The 19,053-nt window shown below is 48.7% G+C and overlaps 1 protein-coding gene across 3 annotated transcripts in view; it reads left to right on the top strand.

The window, feature by feature from the left end:
* The first annotated feature begins 1,413 nt into the window (after positions 1-1,413).
* Positions 1,414-19,053, top strand: part of ERBB4 (erb-b2 receptor tyrosine kinase 4) — a 660,540-nt gene continuing 642,900 nt past the window's right edge. For all 3 annotated transcript variants that reach the window (XM_068408108.1, XM_068408107.1, XM_068408106.1), the window contains exon 1: positions 1,414-1,507. In XM_068408108.1, coding sequence (XP_068264209.1) covers positions 1,414-1,507 — 94 coding nt within the window. The remainder of the gene's footprint in view (positions 1,508-19,053) is intronic.

Genomic DNA, 19,053 nt, shown 5'->3' with positions numbered 1-19,053 from the left:
CTCGTCAAGAGTGACAAATGGCAGCTACTGTCTCAAACCTGAGATGAGATGTTGAGATTTTTGGTTACTGTCTTGCTGAGACAAGCCTTGCTGAGACACCAGTCCCCTGGACCTGTTAGGGAGGGTGTCTGTGTCTGCACTTCACCCCTGTGCCGGGGTGGCTGATAGGGAGGGGGATGCTGCGGCAGCTTGGCTGGTGCTCGCAGGACTCCTGCACTGCAGCTGTCCCCACCCGGGTACATCCAGGAGGTGCCACCAGGCTGGCAGGGGCCATCAAGATGGCGGATAGTTAACGCGCTGGTGGGAGATGCCACCATGCCTCTGTGCCCCTCGGCTGTGCAGGCAGAAACAGGTGGCCGCTCTTCAGCTGCTCCAGCTCAACATCCACCCACTGCGTTGGAGAGTGAGCTCCAAGGCGCCACCGCTCCGGCCCATCGCCCTTAAAACCTCACCCTTCTTTCCACCTCTTCCACCCCAAAGCTTTCGAGTCTCCCCACCCGCGCGCTGGGTGCCCGCAGCCCCCAAGTTTAGCAGGGGCCTGCTGTGCCGCGCGGCACCTTGGCATTAAGGGCACAGCGCGGGGTCCTTCGGCCTTTGCCCGTGACAGGCGGGGAGGCGCAGGGCTGCCAGCACCCAGCGAGGGGGACTGTGGTGGGTGCGGGGGGCAGCACCCAGGGAGGAGGGTGACGTGCCACGTCCCCGTCCGGATCAGGCGCTGGGCGAAGCCCAAAGCGGAGGAGCCGAGCGTGCTTCATGCAGTCCCTGATGCCTCACACCTCCCCTCCTCTGTGTCCCTGTGCCCCCGCGGGGGACCCTCGTCCCCCCCGCTGTGTGCTGCCACGGGAGAAGGGGAAAGCTCCCCTCGGCGGCCTCCCGCTCTCCCTGCGGCTACGCACCCACCCGCGGTGTTTGCAAGCTCCCCCCTCCCCCGCTCAGCTGCCCCCAATGCTTTTGCACGGCGAAGCGCGCGTGCACACGCACGATCGCACGCGCACGATCGCACCCGCGCGTACACGCCCCGCCCCCCCGGCCACCCCGCGCGCAGCTCCGCAGGTGCGGAGGGGGGGCGGGGCGGCCCCGCGCGCCGACGGCCCCCGCCCGCCGCCCGCCCTCTCGCTCCGTCCCGCCGCTCCTCCCTCCTCCTCCTCCTCCTCCCGCTCCCTCCGCGCCGTTCCGCACCTCTCCGCTCCGCGCGTGCTGGCGGCGCAGCGCCCCGCGGCCGGCAGCGGCGGGCCGCCCCGTCGGCGCCTCGGCGCGGCCGCGGAGGGGCGGCGCTGGAGTGGGGGGGGGGCGGTGGCTCGGCAGCGGCAACTTTTGGGAGCCGGCGGCGGCAGCGCGGAGGCTGCGCGGGGGATGGCGGCGGCAGCGCTGAGGCGACGGCGCTGAGGCGGCGGCGGCGGCAGCGGCGGCGCGATGCCGGCGGCGGCCGGGGGGCTGCTGTGGTGGAGCTGCTGCGTGCTGGCGGCGGCGGCCGGGGCTCCGCGGGCCGCCGCGGCGGCGCAGGCAGGTGGGTGAGTGAGCGGCCGGGTCCCGCCGTGAGGGGCGGAGGGTCGCGGGGCCGGCGGAGCGGCGCCTTCCCGCCAACTTCTCCTCAAGCCCGGCGGGGCTGCGGGCAGAGGGTCCCTGTCCCTTGTGCGGGGTGCGGGAGTTTGTTGGGGTCCCGCGGAAAGGCGGCGGCCAGAGGGCGACAAGCCCTTGCGGGAACGGAGCTGGCGGCCGCGGATCTTCCGCGCAGCCCGCCGCTTCCACGCAGCGGCGCGGTAACACCCGCTTACTTTATTTATCATTATTTATTATTTTTATCGCTATAAATGATGGCGTGTTCCGGGCTGGGGGTCTGCCTCAGAGCCCCCCACAGAGCAGCTGCCCTTTCCCAGCAGTAGCTCCCGGGTGTCCCCGCTCGGGTGGCGGCTGCCCGGGCTCCGAGGGCCGCCCGTTCCCGCTGGAGCCCCGGCCGCGCGCCCTGTCCCCCCCGGCCGCCGCCGCGCAGGTGCCGCTGCCGCCCCGACGGGGCTGCGCGCTCCCAAACTTCGCGCTGCGCCGGGCGGAGGAGGCAGCTTTCCGCACCTGTACATTGTATCTGTACATTGTGTCTATAAGGTGTGTCCAAACGCTGCAACATAAACACAGGTCCGAGTGTGTTTGCGCACCGGGGAAAAAGAGCAGGCGGCTCGGGAGTTGGAGCCAGAATAGGCGCATTTTCCTCTCCTGCAGCTCTGCTCCGATTTTTTTAACTTTCTGGACGGGAACTTGCAGCGTTGGCTTGTTTTTTTGTTGGTTTTTTTTTGTTGTTGTTGTTGTTGTTTTGTTTTTTTTTTCCTTTGGCATCGGCGCAGCACTCTCCGCCGCCCTAGTACGGGGCTGTGCCGGGGTAGTCGTCCGGGGAGGGCACCGGGATCGCTTCCCGCCGCATCGCACTTCTCGGGAGCATTTGCTGTGAATAAAACGTTGAAAGGAAATCTCTTCAATCTTTGTAACTTTTCTTTCTTCTTTTTATTTTTTTCCCCTCCCCGGTGATACAAAATTTATGATGTTTGGGCGGCATTGATGCAACAGCTACTCATTCTCACAATTTGGTTTATATTTTGGGGCTTTATGTAACTGAGCTGATAATATGTTTGACGAGAAGTGAAAGAAGCGTGTCCCGGCTTTGCTTGCCTCGTTAGGCTTCGCACGCAGTTTTTGCTCCTGATGCACAGTTTACTTTTTCTGCGTGTGATTGTTTCTCAATCCTTGAAATCAGGAGGGGTGAAATGCTGGGCGGCTGCTGCTGCTTTCCCTTACGCTTTCTTTTCCTGCGGTTTGAATTGGTAAATCCCAGCTGCAGGAGCATTGCATTCCTTATTTCACAGACTCTGGTTTGCTGTACCTTTTTGCCTGCCTCCTTGTTTACGCGCAGCCTCTCTCTTCCTCTGACTTTAGTACTTTTCTGTCTCAGACTTTCCCCATAGCCTGCCCCAATTTTGGGCAGCAACTGGCCCCACTGGGCTGCTCCCACACTCTCCAGACCTCCTTCCCCACCGCTCGGATGTGGCTGTTGGAGTGGACGATCACAAAGACGCTCCCTTGCTGGATTTATACCTCGGTAAAAATAAAAGGCATCAGTCCAGGGTCGCTCGCCTGCCTTCCTGCCGCCTCCAGGGAAGCTTAGTGGATCCGTGCTGCAGAAAAGCCCCTATGCCCTCCACTGTGCAAAAAAAGAAAATCTGTTTATTAAAGTAATGGGCTTGGAGCAACATTTTCTATTTGGAGGGGTTCGGGTGCTGCTGTGGGCAGTGGCAGCTATTAATGATTGAGTCTTGCTGCTTGGCGCTTGCTGAAATAGCAAGGCAGGCTGGACAGGTGAGCCTTGATTTGCAAGTATTTAGCACCCCCAAGAATTTGAGCTCTCCTGGCTTTTGGGGGCGTTAGGATGAGGCTCTGGCTGCTGCCTTCATTTTCAGCGCATCACGGGAGGTGGCGATGCCTTTGCTCCTGCAAGTGAGCTGTTGGCCAAACTTTTGATTTCGTTATCCCGTGTCTGTTGGTTAAGATGAAAATACGTGAACACGTTGGGGTTTTTCAATTTCTTCTATCTCCATGCTCGGGCATATAATGTTTGCAGTGCACAGCTCAGCCAGGGTCACGTGAGCCAAACAGCTTGGGCTGTTACCTGGAAGCTGGCGAGTCTTTGTTCTGCTTGGAAATAGCTGATAAATTAACTCCTTTTCTGATATATGGGGCTGTTGAGTTGTTAAATAATTACAGCCAAATTAACTTAGCTCTGTTTGAAGTATTCAACTGCTCTGAGAAATTAATTGTACTTCAAACATTTTTGCAGCATATTTATTTATTTATTTTTAGTGAGGAGCGTGTTCAGGCTGATGTATGTGCAAGGCTTTAATTTCATGCTGTGGCTCCTCTCTGGGTCATGTCGGATGGGACGTGCCACATGCCTTCAGAGAGATGCAGCTTCTCTCCTTTGCAGCAGCCCTTCTTGGCACCTCTCCCGTTTATTCCACCGCGATGTCTATTTGATGGTTAAAATTAGGCTGAGCTCTGAGTGCCTTTGCAAAGGCACGATAAATATTGACTGGGAGTTTCAGCCTGTAGCTGCCATCAGATGACTCAGTCCCTGCAAAGGGGACGTCCCGTCTCAGCCCTTTTACTGAAGGGGAGCGGGTGCTGTTGCGGAGCCTGTGTCCCTCCTGGGAGTCCCGCCCCCCCCTGTGCACGTCTGTCTTCAGGGCTGTGGTGTGGGGGTCTGTGGGGAGACCTGTGTGGTAGCCAGGCCAGGCTGCCACTGTCCCTGTGTGTCCCCTGAGGGCACTACAGGGCAGAGGAGACTGGATCTGGCCCTGCTCTTCGGGGAACCCCGAGAGAGCCTGGGGCAGCATTGGCACTGGGTTGCACTGCGCAGCCTGCGTGTGTGCACATACCCTGCTGATACCAGCACTGCAAAGTGCCCCAGTGACTTAGTTGTGACTTTTCCTTTTTTTTTTTTTTTTTTTGTTTTGTTTAAAGAGATGGTAATTGATGTATATGTGTATGGATTCTGGCACTAAGAGCTGCGCTTGTAATTAACATGAAAACAGTAATAATAAGGGCCTGAAATACATGCCTGTGAGTAAACCAAATGAGACTTTGAGACTTGCCATTAGCAGCTCACGAAGGGAGAAACCCTTCTCCTGAACCCTCATGGCAGCGAAGCAGGACAGGTAGCAGGGAAAGCCACGTCGGTTCCCCTGCAAGCACGGCAGTGGAGGGCCCAGCACACTGCGGGTACACCGAGCTGAGCTGCGAGTGCTGCTTTGTACTCCTGACCTTAATATGTAATGCCGAGTTGTTTTGAAATGTGCTGTCAGTTTTCTAGCAGGGAATTAGCCACAGCTCTTAATTTAACTAAATGTTTTCTTCTAGTTTTCAGGGGGTGTTAGTGTTATTTTTATTTTTGTTTAATTAAGTAAATTTAAGCAAACCACAGCCAATTCACTCGTGCCGTATGTGAAAGTGCAGCCTGCCATCGAGAGCATGCACACGTTCTATACCTATGTTTCTTTATGGAAAAAGATCTTTACGCAAGTCGCTGCCAGCGCTGGCGAGCTGCTCTGGTGGGTTGTGAGCCTTTGCTGCGGGGTGTGATGGGGTGTGCGGGACGGCGTGCTCGCAGCCTTGCTGTGTGAGCATCTCTAGGTGGCAGCAGCCCCCAGGAGCTCCCAGGCAGCAGGATGAGCAGTCCAGAGTTAGAGATGGGATTTCCCAGGCTCTGGTCCTGCTGCTCAGCACCCCTCCACACCCCTCTTGCGGGCTGGGGAGCAGCTTTTTCGGTGCCTAGAGGGGAAAGAGGGGTGCAGGGAATCAGCTGTTCCTGGAGTCCTGTCCCTACCTCCCATGCCCTTGCTCACAGGATAGGGGAGGTGTAGTAATGTGCTGGGAGAGTAACTCAAACACTATGAAGTGCTTCAAACGGAGCAACCAAAGGAGCTCAGGTGACTTCAAGAAGTAGTTAAGGATGATTTGATCATACTCAGGTGCTTAAAACAGGGAGTGAATTTCTAGGTTTATATTCTAGAGGACTTGTTAAGCTAACCAATGAGTCAGGACCAGACTGATGACTGGGTACTGAAGGTGAACAAGTTCAACCTAGGAGTGAAGTGCATGCTCTTAATAGTGCAGTAACTGTTGTGGCAAGCTAGGAAAGAAAGAAGATACCCTGTCACTCAGCACCATTAACACAGATAAGATAGTCCTTCTAAAATACACACACTTACTCAAAAAGATGCTGTAGCCAATAGGTTTCTGTGGGTTTTTTTTCTTTCGTTTTTTAAATGTTCATTCTGGTCCTTTTCTCAAAATGCAGGTGCTTTGGCATCACAACAAACCTCTCCTGATTTCTTTAGGGCAGTAAGGGTGAGCTGGTACGTGCTGGTTGGTATAGGCCAATATGATGGTGTCCTGGAAGCTTCTAAACTTGCTTTGTGTCCTGCCTGTGCAGATGGGGGCTTAACGCCGTGCAACCAGACATTTATGCTCTTAAGACTACTGGTAAGTGATGGCAGCTCCGTAGGAACAGCTAAGCCAGGTCTGCCCCCGTGGACTCTGCCGCTGTCAATGCACTGAGGCAGTTTGGCTGGGAAAGGAGTGGGGCTTGTTCCTGGGATTTACTTTCTGCCATGGCATGAGCGAAGGCAGGAGGAGGTGACCACGGCTGGGCTGTTACCTGCACGTCACATGTGTGCTGACAAGTCCTTGGGGTGTGTGACAGGCTCTTGTTTTCACTGACTTAAAGGTTTTCCTTTTGCAAGCAAGTGCAGGCTGCTGGTGGATTTTATGTGTGCCCGCGTAGCCAAAGCTGAATTATCCCATGGGAGTACTGGAGTCTGCCAGAAAGACTCATCATTTCAGCAACTTTAGTTAATGTTTGTTTAGCCACTTCTTGCTCTGGACAAACAGTTAAGTTGTGCTTGGTGGCAGCTTCCCTGTGATGAGCTGTGCGTCCACATGATAAATGGTCTCATTTCTGCACTGTCCACCACCTCATCTGGGCACATGGGCACATGCCAAGCCTCCTGAAGTCTTTGAACAGCTGCTGCTATATATATATATCCTTTTTTTTTTTTTTTTTTTTCCTCAGCCTGCCAGGGAAACTCGTCATTCTTCCCCTTTTGCATAAAGGGGATGCAAAGTCCAGGACAGATGAATATTTGATTGTGCATCAGTGATAGCTGAGGGTCTGACACGGGCAGGCATTTGGACAGCAAAGTCTGTAACTCAAACTACAGGAGCACATGCTAGTCACACTGTAAACTTGTACTGTAAGAATACCAAGAATACAAATATGTATGAGGAATACAAATTCATACTGTAAGAGTATTGAGAAATATTTTTGTTTTCCAGTGGTAGCTGCTTTTTGTTTCTATGCCTGAAGCCTGTAAAATCTAGCTCCTGACAGAGGAGGAGGTGGGAAAATAAAGTAAATAAATGAGAAAGTAAGCCCCAAACTTTTAGTGGATGCAGTTCTTTTCAGACCTATAAAAAAATGATCAGTCATCCTATAGTGTTTCTGTGAAGTCCTTTTTTAGAGATTTCTAAGACAGACTCATTTTGTGTTTGTTTCTCCTGATGTCTGTGCATCTAGGCATACAGTAACTGAACAGGCATTTATAACTTGATCTTTCTTAATCTTTTCCTAATAAATCAGCATTCCAGTGTGCGCTCTTGTCACATGGTGACATGACTCCTGTATCTCATCACCAGCTGGTGTTGAGCTTACGGAAACATAGAGCTTACAGAAAACTTCTAAAATCCCATCTGGGTGGGCACTGGTCTTGGGGACCAGCCTGTAGCTGATGCCGGGGAAGGATGAACCCTTCCTCCCCAGTGTGGCTGGAGGGGATGCTGAGCTGTGGGACGTGGTGCTGACAGGTTTTAAATTCATGTGGGGAGGCTGCTGTGGCACTGCAGGACATTATCTGACCCTTTGCCCGCAGCTGCTTGACTAAACTACCTAATAAATGTCTATTAAGAGTTGTGGCACCTGACCTCTCTTTTTTTACACTCCTCCCATGAGTTTTGTGGCATTGTGATTCATGAAGGAAAAGGGTCGAGTCAGAGGGAGGTTGAATAAAAAAAGCTTGCAAGCTGTTAAGAAATAAACCCCTTCTGAAGAAAGTTGTGTTGTGAATAAGTTGGAAAAGCCCAAAGCTCTGTGAAATGGCGATGCAGCCTTAGCTGTAGCATCGCTGCAAGAGAGCACTCTACTCTTGTGTGTGGCGTTGGTGATGATACACGGGGTATATAGCTCTGAAACCTGTCCCTGTCCTACTGACTTTTGGCAGGTTGGCTCCTGCTGCTGCTCCGGGCCTCTCCAAATGGTGCTTCCACACCTTCATCTCCTGTTTTCCCGAGAAAGCATCTCCTATGGGCAGGCACCTCTCACTTGTGCTTGCAGCTTGGTGAGGTGCCGGAGCAGATACTGCAGACCTGTTTGCACACTTTACGTTTAAGCATGCGCTTGAATACCTCGGTGTGCAGAGCTGAATGTGCTGGGAAGAGATTTACGGTGGCGTTTTGCTCGCTTGAACCCCAGCGAGCTGCTGAGGACCTTCTCCTGTGGACGTAGCTCCCGCGGTGGGAGCCAGCACCAGCAGGATGGAGCCGTTTTGGTGCGTGGACAAGAAGAAAAAGAATCACATTTAACTTGATACACATCCTAATGTTCAATTTCCATTAATTGAAATTATGTTGAAATATCGAACGTTTTAAGCATAAAAGTTTATGTACCATGGTTAGTGTGCTAATGGAATATTTTAGTGATCTTTTTAAGGTTAGCGTCACAGATGCAATGATAAGCATTTGTTCATAAGAGTTATTTTGCTTTAACCCCTTTTCCGAGAGTGCCCATATACTGACGACTGTTCATCGGCTGCGCTGTGGCTCCCATCCAGCTATAATTTTAAGTTTTGATTTTTATCTGATCCACTATGTGAAGTTGAATTGTGGATATTTTTGCTCATTAGCTTTGGCAGTAAAAATGTATATATCTAGATTTAAATTGCTGTTTGCTGAGGATATGTGACAGTATTTAGTATTCAGTATTATTTTATTATCTCTTTGAAAGGATAAAAAAAAGCTCATTTGTTTCAAGAGGTATTTCTGTAGCATGTAAAAATACCAGTGAAGTAGCTAACGTTTTCCAGTTGTTGTTGACTTCAAATTTAGCAACCATTGTCCCTGTTGATATATTTGATGCTCTAAAAATGTACTTGCCGTTAAGTAGGAAGCTGAAGTGATTGGTAGGCAGATAATATTCTTTAGTAGCTATTAATAATGCTCAGAGGACGTATGCATTGGAGTGTATGGAAAAAGCCATGAAATTGTGTAGGAAGGAGGCAAAAATAACGTATATGGCTGTTTTATTGGAAAGTTGCCGTTGTTACTCTATGTACCGCAGCAATTGCTGCCTGAATTAGCACATCGTGAGCGGGAGAAACTGATACGCAAACAGAATGGTGTGCAGCTAATTTTGTTTAGCAAATTGAGATCCGATCCCTGCTATTTCACACCCTCCGCGAGCCGACTCGGTCGCTCATCGCGGTGTCACGGTGAAATGCCTGGGGACCCGATTCCGCCGGGGACTTCGGCGGTGTGAGGCAGGAGTTGTTCCCCTCCGGAGCCAGCGGAGCTCACGGGAACAAGGGAATTAATATTGCATTAAGAGAAAATGTAAATTTTCAAAACAAACATAAAGCCATCGCAGCTTTTCTCTCTCCTTTTGTCTGTTCCTCGAGATAGAGGAGGGCTTTTGTGCCGGTGCCGATGTACCCCAGTTGCTGCGAGTTTCTCCCTGGATTTCTCCATGGGGAGGATTTCTTTGTCTCCCGGAGTTTACAGCCGCTCTTGTGTCCTCTCGTGCAACACGTTTAAAGCTGCTGCCGGCTCGCGCAGCCGTGCAGCCCTGGTGTCACCCGGGGCTGTGCTTTGCCTTGGGAAGATCATGTTAGAAAAACGTAAAATAGGAGTCTATAAATAGTGGTGATAACTTTTACAGCATTTACATCGCCCTTGTGCTGCATAACACACTGAAGTCACGGGCTAGGTTTGCTTCTAGTGTTGCTTCACGTGTCACTGTGAAACCTCATTATATCACGATATAACAAGCAGCTGCCACAGTGATAATGCGGTGCCTGCAGCACAGGTGGGGGGGCTCTTTCTGGAGCTGCTGACAACTGTAGCGATGCTTTACATTTTCTGTGGCTCTGTCCAGCTTCTCAGAAAGGAAACAAGATTGGGTCTATGCTGAATGTTTCTGGCTGCCCAAGGGTTTCAGTGTGCAGCTCAAACCTTTAATAAAATAGCTTCTTAAATAGCCTTTATTAGCCTTTATTTTCATGTAGTAAGTAAAGATTGGGGACAGGAGGAGAATGCTCTTTTCTTTTTTCTTAAGATTTACAAATAGATTCACACAGCGTTACTGGCTGCAAAGTTCTCCGTGTTAATTTTATCCCAAGATCTTGGAGTTGTGAAAATCTCAGTCTTTGCATGAAGAAGAAAAAGCATCTTTAGCTGCTCTGTGTGCAGAGAAAAGTTAAACCTCATGTAGCTTAAGAAACAGGGGAAAAGTCCAAGAATTGTTTTTATAAGCCATGGTTTTTACCTCACTTGTAAGTTTTTATGCAGAGGCTGGTTGACTTATGGTTTTGCAATGTCTGGCAAATATTGGTGGTGACTTTGGAGATGGAAACATGGGTTTATTAAGACTTTTAATAGCTTTGGTGCAATTGCTGCCATGACATGGGGTTAAGGCATTGAAATATGTGGGTTATGCCTCATGCTACAGTAGAGCAATTACTGGGTAGCTGTCCTTTGATAGTGGAAAATGATCTTGCCAAACTTTTGCTGTCAACTTGAGTAATCTCAAGTCTCGCTGAAGGCCCATGGAAATGAGAAAGAAAAGCACTGTGAATAGTAGCTTTCTCCAAGTAAAGGCCATACAAGGGTGCGTGATTTCTGTAGGTCCTGTTTGTCCCAGATGGACTCTGTCTGTTTGGGCAGAAAGCTGCTGCTCCAAACACTATCTACCAAGGGCTTTTCTTGGGATAAAAGTGTATAAATTGTTGTAGGTTATGTGGGAATTGCTGTGATGCTTGTTTCCGTTTGGGTTTTCAGGTCTAGACTGACTGTTTTGTGCAGCGATGTGGTAAAATGACATCAATTACTGGTACGTTCATGACATCAGTGTTTGTAAGAGTATCCTTTTTGGCTCACTGATGACTGGGTCCTTCCTCCAACAGGGAGCTTTGGCATTGGGTAGCATCTGTCAGGTTTAGATCTGTCTGTATTGCCTTCTGGGGCCAATTTAAGGTTTTTGTTGTTTGTCCCGAGCCTTAATGCTGCCTGTGTTTCCCTGGGGCATGGATGGTGTTTAAGCACTTTACTGAGGCAGTGCTGCTGTGGGCTCTTGGAGGATGAGCACTGGAGCAATGCCAGGTGAGGAGGAGGGATGCACTGCTGCCTGGGTTGTTGCTTTTTGATTTGGATAGTGCTGAGGTGAGCCAAAGTGCCTGGGGTATTTTGGGATCCCAGCTAACTCTTGCAGAACATGCCTAAGATCACTGAAGCTCATCTTATGTGTGTTTCTTAAACCAGTCATTGATTAAATTCTCTGAGAACTCGTATGAACTGGAGCATGCCTGTGTTTCTAGGAATATCTGGAATAAAACCCCTGTTTGTTTGGTGGCACAGGCTCAGAGGCTTATTTTGCCAGGTAAAATAAGACTTTCCTTGAGAGTCAACAGTATGAGGTGCTGGAACAGCATCACTTCTTAGATCACACAAGCCTGATTAATAATTTTGAGAAGGGTGTATCTCAGCGCCAGGTAATATAGGGCCTCAGTGGCATGCGAAGGTGTGATAGAAGTAAACATAAGCAGCAGGTACCAAAGTACCAGGGAAGGGCGGAGAGAGGAGCAAGAGCTACCTCAAATCCTCTCTGTGGTCTAAGTATAGGTGTGATGGATGAAATACAGGCTTGAGGGCATTGGAGTTGCTTTCCCAGGTCCTGGCAAATGTGTGTATGGCTCAGGGCCTGTGATATTGGGTCTTTCTACCAACATGCATCTTGAGGGAGCTGGCAGTTACTACCTCGGCAATAGTCTTTGTTTTTTAACACTCCATTTCTTTCCCACCAAGTTTGGGTTTCCAACAATATGATTACTTATGGATTTTTAAGTCAGAAATAGCTTGGTAATTGCTATATTGCTTTGCCCGCAGTAGCAACAAGCGTCTTAAATTTAGTGCATCAGACACACAGAAAATTGATATTTGGCCAAAACTCGAGGACTCTGGCAGCTAATCTTAAAGAGCTTTTGGTTGACATGTAAAATAGAGTCTTGTGAGTGACACTCACAGGCAAATTGATGGTCTTTAAGATTATTCCATAAAAGAAAAATACTCCTTACGACTGGCTGAAAATACTTGAGGATTATTAAGTTTACATGGAAACCTCTCCTTAGAGGTCAGCAATGTGAAGACCTGGGACATTAACTGCTTGGATCACATGCAAAAAACAGGCGCACCTCATAATTCAAAGCCTGAATGTTGCCTAATCTTCACGGTTTGTCTGAGACCACACTCACGAGCTGCTGACTGGCTTGCGAATAGTAGGTTTCTTTCAATGTGCTTTTACTTTGATTTTCCTCTCTAGAATACAGCCGAAGCAGCAAGAATGCCCCAGAACAAGTCTTCCTCTGAAAAATTTACAATAAGGAACTTGCCAGTGTTTCTGATGAAGTTATCCGGCATGTTTGTGCAGATACGTGTGCCTACATATATTATGTATTTTGCTGTCAATCGCAATTTAAAGGACTAAACTTTCAGCACAGAAACTTGTGTCTCAGTTTGGTGGGCACGTGCTGCTTTACGCCAGGGTTACAGGATGCTCTTTTTTGGGTAAACACACATTTCAGCATGTTTGGTCAATGTTTGGTTTTGAGTCAGTAGGTCTGGATGACTTTGCTTCAAAACTACTCAATATCTATTTATTAAATACAGCGCTTGTGTTCAACAGAAAATGTAAGACCCAATTTCAAAATTAGACCCACACAATTATGCAATCAGGTAATCGCGCGTATAATTGCTTGCACAAATGGTCAGTTAGATGTGTAACTGTCCATTTGCATGCAAAATTAACTAATTTTGCAAATTGGGCTTTGAATATGTGTGGTAGAAAATACAGCTTTTTAGGGATGGCTGCATTGTGTCACACCTTCCCCTTCCATTGGTGTCCTCCCTTTATGAGCCGAAGATGGAAAGAAAAAGATGTGATGCCGAGGAGTGATGTGGCATACCCACCCTTGTACGCAGGAGCAGCATTGGGCTCTCCTGAGCAAGTCCATTGTGTTTCGGTTTTACTTTCGCTGTGGCCTTGTGCTCTGCTCACAGTTGTTGAAAGGGCCCTGAAGGGTATGTGTGTGTTACACCTGTGTGTGTATTAAATTTAAGACCCACTAACGTGCCCTCAACCTCTGGAATTTACTGTTTTGACAGCATGTAATATGATGCTTTTGCAATGGCAAAAGCAATTGTTTGGTTTGTATATTTATATATATATATTTAGACATACACACACACACTTCAGAGTTATATTTTTTGCTTTGTTTCTGCCTGGTGTGCTGCCAAAGTACTTATTTTCAATGAAAGAATACAAAGGCATAGCTGAACAATCTGTAGAAATACTCGTAATTACGACTTCGCAGTTAGTGCAAGCTCTCCCTTGTCTGACATGGTCCCTGGGTGCTCACACGAGCAAAGTTTTTGGTCTTTCTGTGGCTGTTGCCACTCTGTGTGTTAGAAAAAGGAGAATTAATGTCATCTCAAAAAAAACTCAGGATAATTGTGTAACTGGCTCATGCGTGTAGGCTCTAACCCCCAGAGATGGGTGGTGATGATTTCTTATCAAAATTTGGCCCTGCTTCCAAGGAGGGAGTACTTGTCTGTGCCTTTAGAGAAAGGTGTGCACTTATGCATCTCTCCAGACTGGGATGAAGGAAATACTGTCATCCAAAATCTTCCCACAGAGCGGGGAGCCACGTTCCCATCCAAGGCTCCTCCATTTGACTACACCGTGCTTCCTAGTGCATGTGTCCATTTTAGGGCTTAGTGTGGCAGTTTCCCACATGCAAGAAGGTGGATTTGGCTGAAGTATTTTAGGGTTTGTTGTCTGGGACCCCAGAGTTTTGAAACTCTGAATGGGAGAAGCCACAGGGAAGCAAAGCCGTTGGGCCTGACCTGGGGCAGCAGGGTGAGCGCAGGAGGGCATTAGAAATTAAATATATATATATTTTTTTTTTTAAAAGTACTTTGGATGGAGTTTTCCTTTGCAGCTTCAGCAGTAGCTGTGTCCCCGTGCTTACCTGTGGCAGGATGGGTGCTCCTGTGCAAAGTGCCCATCTCTCCTGCATAGGTGGATTGAGAAGTAAAAGCAGTTTCTCACGTGAACCTCCTTGTTAAAACTTGGCCTTCTGACCCAAACCCCCTGACTTTCTGTGAGAACCAGCTGTCTTGAGCGGTTATTCATCTGCAAATCAGATCTGTGCTCTCCAGAATAGTGCTGTCCCGGTACGGATGCAGCTGCCCTCTCCTTGACATGCTTCTGCTGCTGCACAGGAGAGTGGTTATTCGACAGCCCTGCGTGGTACCTCTGCTCCTGCCACTGCCGTGCTCGCTCCCAACAAGGGCTTTTCCTCAAGGAGACATTTTCCACAAGGAGACACCCGATGTGCATGTGGGGTGGATGCTTTCACTGGAGGGCGAAGTGGCACCTTGGTTTCACGCTGGGCTGTCTTCCCCAAGCGATGGGCTGCTGAGCCCAGGAAGGATTAAGCAGGCATGTATTAAGGTCACTTCTTATTCCTGAGCGAGAGGTTTATGTCCTCTGTGCATATTAATTTCACAGCTTGGGACATGGTAGAAAGGAGAGCAAATAAGAGTGCAAGCGTGTTGAATAGCCTTGGCGATTGAACTGGAAGAGAGAGCTCAGACTAACAAGCCACCTTTCCCTTCCACGCTGCATTAGCACAACTGCTGTAAAAACAGTGGAAAGATCCAAGCCAGAAACTCCAAAATGACCAACATTGTATTTTCATTTTGTTTATGTCTACATGGCATTTAATTCATTTTGGCTGGTGTTTGTGGGAGGTTACGGGGAGGAAGAACAGGGAGTTGAAGGTTGCTGTACGCAAAATTTGCATCTTTCATGTCTTATATGCATGTAAGCCAGAGCTTGCAAAACTCTTCCTCACGCCTTCCCAGTGGCTTTGATGAGGATTACGCATCCAGAGAGGGTGGAGGAGATGGCGTCAGAAAAGTACAGTTTGTAGTTGAGGTGCAGCCAAAACCAGAGGTGAAGGGTTGGTTGCTTGCCCCTGAAATGATGTTTGAACGAGGCAGCCGGGAGTGATGTCGGAGCACATGAGGCTTGTTGAGCTCTGTCTTTGCACACTTCGATAAACTAAAAATCCTTTGACTTTTTGTGGGATGTGCAGGCAGTCCTTCAAAATTCCAGTGCAGGTGACTGCATTTTCTTTATTCCTCTGTGCAGAGACCCATCAGCCTTCTGGCTTTGGACAGGATGGGACCTTGGCAGAGGGTTTGTGGGCAGGACCTGGTGGCTCCTTAGCAGTAGCTGTGGGGTTGGTATTGCTGGACCTCTCAGAGCATTTAGACATTGTTGGAAAGGCTTTGGTGGCCGTTGGTGACCACCAGCTTGCCTTTGTGCTGTTGGCACCCTGAGGATTGGGAAAAACAGTCTTGAAGACTTGAAATATCTCCAAAGGCATGAATTTCTGGTCTGTGGTCTCAGTTCAGGCTGGTGTGATGGACAGCCTTTTAAGTAAAGGTATAAATCCAAAAAGCATTTGGGGATGAGAAAGGATAAAAGATGTGCTGCGTAAATTATAACACTAATTATATGATCAGCAGAAGAGCTAATAGTGATCCTTGCTCCATAGCAACTGCTACGCTCTGTTACAGATACTGCTGCGAGAAAACGCAGGTGAAAGGGTTAAAGTGTGTTATCCAGTGATAACCGATGTACAGGAGGACGCAGGGCTGGTCTTTCTGAGTCGTGTGTTGGTCCTGTGGGTGAGAGTTGGCTGTGTGACTTACAAGCACTGTGGGGTCTGTGGGTTGTGAGGCTCGACCCCATGGTGGTGTGAAAGCCAGCCCTGCGGGGAGCTTGCAAAAGCCTTTTTGCATTTGTGTTTGGGTCGCCCTGCTGCCTCCTGAGTCACCGCTGCAACTTCCACAGCCTTTGGTACGGACTCCCTTATCTCTTAATCTGTCTGTGAAATAAAATATTAGTAGTGAACTAAAAGATCTTTTTATTAAGGCAGTTCTGGCTTACTGTTAGCAACCTAAAAATAGGCTGTGGATATTCTTGATTTTTAGAGGCATTAGCCTACCTTTAAAAAGCAAGTAAGGAATGTGGTATTTTATACACAGCTCTCAGCGCTGTCTGAAAAAAAAAGCAGACTACAAAGCACAGCACAGGAAAATTGATTTATCATCAATTTATTGCTTGGAGCTCTAGGCAAACTCATCTCAAGACAGAACAGAGATCTATAAAATCTTTTCATCTGAAACTATGAATTAAATTGGGAGGAACTGCTGATGAGAGACCAGAACCAACCCTTAAACCAGACAGGCTTTTGGGAGCCTGTCTCCTGGTGCAGCAAGGGGAGTTGGAGGGATGATGCTGATGTACACCAGCTGAGGATGTGGAGCTTAATTTCTTACTACCCTATTTCTTTCCTCATTGTTAATCTGGTTTATGCAGGAGTGAGCCTACAATACTCCCCCTGCTCCCCCCACCTTGATTTCAGTGTAAATTTTCCTTTCTTCGTACGTGCATCTTGTTAATCTGGCAGTTTCTTTCCCTGATGTGTACTCTTCTCTTCTGTTGTGTGTGTGGATTCTTAAACCTCCTAATAACAGGGTAACTTGCCTTTTGCAGCAGGAAGCCTCTGAAAACAAGCTGATGCATCTCAGTTGTCAGATTGCTGTATAAATAAATAAAACTTGATCATAAATTCCCTTCAAATAAGTGAGGGAGACAATGCTAAAGAACAGGGCTGTGGATGTAGTCTGTCTAGACTTCAGTAAGGCATTCGACACTGTCTTCCACAGCATCCTCCTGGACAAACTGGCTGCCCGGGGCTTGGATGGGTGGACTCTTAAATGGGTTAAAAACTGGCTGGATGGCCGAGCCCAGAGAGTGGTGGTGAATGGGGCAAAGTCCAAGTGGCGGCCGGTCACTAGTGGTGTTCCCCAGGGCTCAGTTCTGGGGCCGGTGCTGTTCAATATCTTTATAGATGATCTAGACGTAGGGATTGAGTGCACCCTCAGTAAATTTGCAGATGACACCAAGCTGGGTGGGAGTGTCGATCTGCTGGAGGGTAGGAAGGCCCTACAGAGGGATTTGGACAGGTTAGATAGATGGGCTGAGACCAACAGCATGAGGTTCAACAAGAACAATTGCTGGGTCTTACACTTGGGCCACAACAACCCCATGCAGCTCTACAGGCTGGGGGAAGAGTGGTTAGAAAGCGGCCCGGTGGAAAGAGACCTGGGGGTGCTGATCGACAGCTGACTAAACATGAGCCAGCAGTGTGCCCAGGTGGCCAAGAAGGCCAATGGCATCCTGGCCTCTCTTAAGAATAGTGTAGCCAGCCGGTCTAGGGAAGTGATCGTCCCTCTGTACTTGGCACTGGTGAGGCCGCATCTTGAATACTGTGTCCAGTTCTGGGCCCTGCACTTCCAGAAAGATGTTGAGGTGTTGGAGCGAGTCCAGAGGAGGGCGACCAAGCTGGTGAAGGGTCTGGAGGGTCTGTCCTATGAGGAACGGCTGAGGGAGCTGGGGTTGTTTAGCCTGGAGAAGAGGAGGCTCCGAGGTGACCTTATTGCAGTCTACAACTACCTGAAGGGAGGTTGTAGTGAAGTGGGAGTTGGCCTCTTCTCCCGGGCAACTAGGAATAGGACAAGAGGGCATAGCCTCAAGCTTCGCCAGGGGAGGTTCAGGTTGGACATCAGGAAGCATTTCTTTTCAGAAAGGGTCATTAGACATTGGAACGGGCTGCCCAGGGAGGTGGTGGAGTCACCATCTCTGGATGTGTTTAAGAAAAGACTGGACATGGCACTTAGTGCCATGGTCTAGTTGACATGGTGGTGTCAGGGCAATGGTTGGACTCGATGATCCCTGAGTTCTCTTCCAACCTGGTTGATTCTGTGATTCTGTGAACTCTCAGCTGCTGCTTCTTTTTTTTTTTTTTTTTTTTTTTTTTGCATTAAGGGGGAGGAAAAAAAAAAGGCTGTATTATGTCAGCGACCTGTAATAAATAGCACTGCAATGAGAAGTGACAGCCTCATTCACCTTGCATCCATGCAGAAATAACTAAGCTCTCTTCCCATGCCTTGGGAAAAAAACCAAAAAGGAGAAAGAAGGGAATTAAAGAAAAGAATTGACCTTGTCTTGCAGTCACTCCTGTACTACCAGGGAACAGTCTACCAGCAAGAGACTGACGTTTCGCTGGCTGTTTTTGCAGGCAGTGTATTGCCTGTGTTACTGTAAGCTATTCAGCCCAGAGTGCATGAAGTGTGGTCCATGTCTTTCTCTTGCTGCCTGGAAGTGTAGTTAGCTGAGCTCTTAATTGGCAGAAGACAGGAGTTTGGAAGGCTTCAATATTTTAATATTGGAAAAAAAAAAAAAAAGAAAAGAAGGTTTATACAATAATGAGGCACAATGTAGTCAGACTGCTTCCCTGCAATCTGTTATTTTTTTTTTTATGTCCTTGATTTGTCATGTTTTATTATGAAGTTAAGGTAATTCAGAGGCTTTCTTGTAAATTAAAGCGGATATCAAAGTAAAGGGAAAAATGTACAAAGCCTCTAAGAGAGCTGGTAGAAGACATACTGATGGAAATGTACTTCTGTACATCTATCCATTTGCAAAACTTTGTTACATCTGTGGAGCGTTTTCTTTTACTTTCTCATTGGGGTATTTGATTTTTGAAGTTTGCAAGAGGCATTGGAAAAAAATATTACTTTGTTAGGGCTATTGTGTGTTGATTTGTATCAGCAGGTGCCTCCCCTTTCCCTGTCCTGACTCTCTCCTCCTCTTCCTCTCTCTGCTGGGACAGCAAGAACATTTCCAGGGGTTGGAAACAGGGAGACAGAAGAAACACCAGGAGCATTGCTTTCATGTTTCTCCTTTGCCCCCTGTGGACCAGACCCCATGGCTGCAGAAGCTCTGCTGGCTTTGGGAGCCCGTGCCCCTGTCTGGATACAGCCCCGTGCTGAGCCCCCTGCCCTGCATGGGATGTCACGGGCACCCCACATCCCCCCCTTTTGGTAACCGTCCGTGGGAGCTGCTAATCCCGCAGTAATAGCCCGGCACTTGCTGTGGTATCCAGGAGATTGGGAGGACTGAACTCCTTTGGTGTGCCTGGGAAAGGCAAATGACAGCTGTCATATTGTTTTAGCATCAGGTTACTTCTGAGCCCAACGCTGGTGTTATTT

This window comes from Nyctibius grandis, chromosome 9 (assembly GCF_013368605.1).
Source record: "Nyctibius grandis isolate bNycGra1 chromosome 9, bNycGra1.pri, whole genome shotgun sequence".
NCBI lineage: Eukaryota > Metazoa > Chordata > Aves > Nyctibiiformes > Nyctibiidae > Nyctibius > Nyctibius grandis.
The sequence above is the reverse complement of the archived record's forward strand: the minus strand, read 5'-3'. Positions and strand labels throughout refer to the sequence as shown.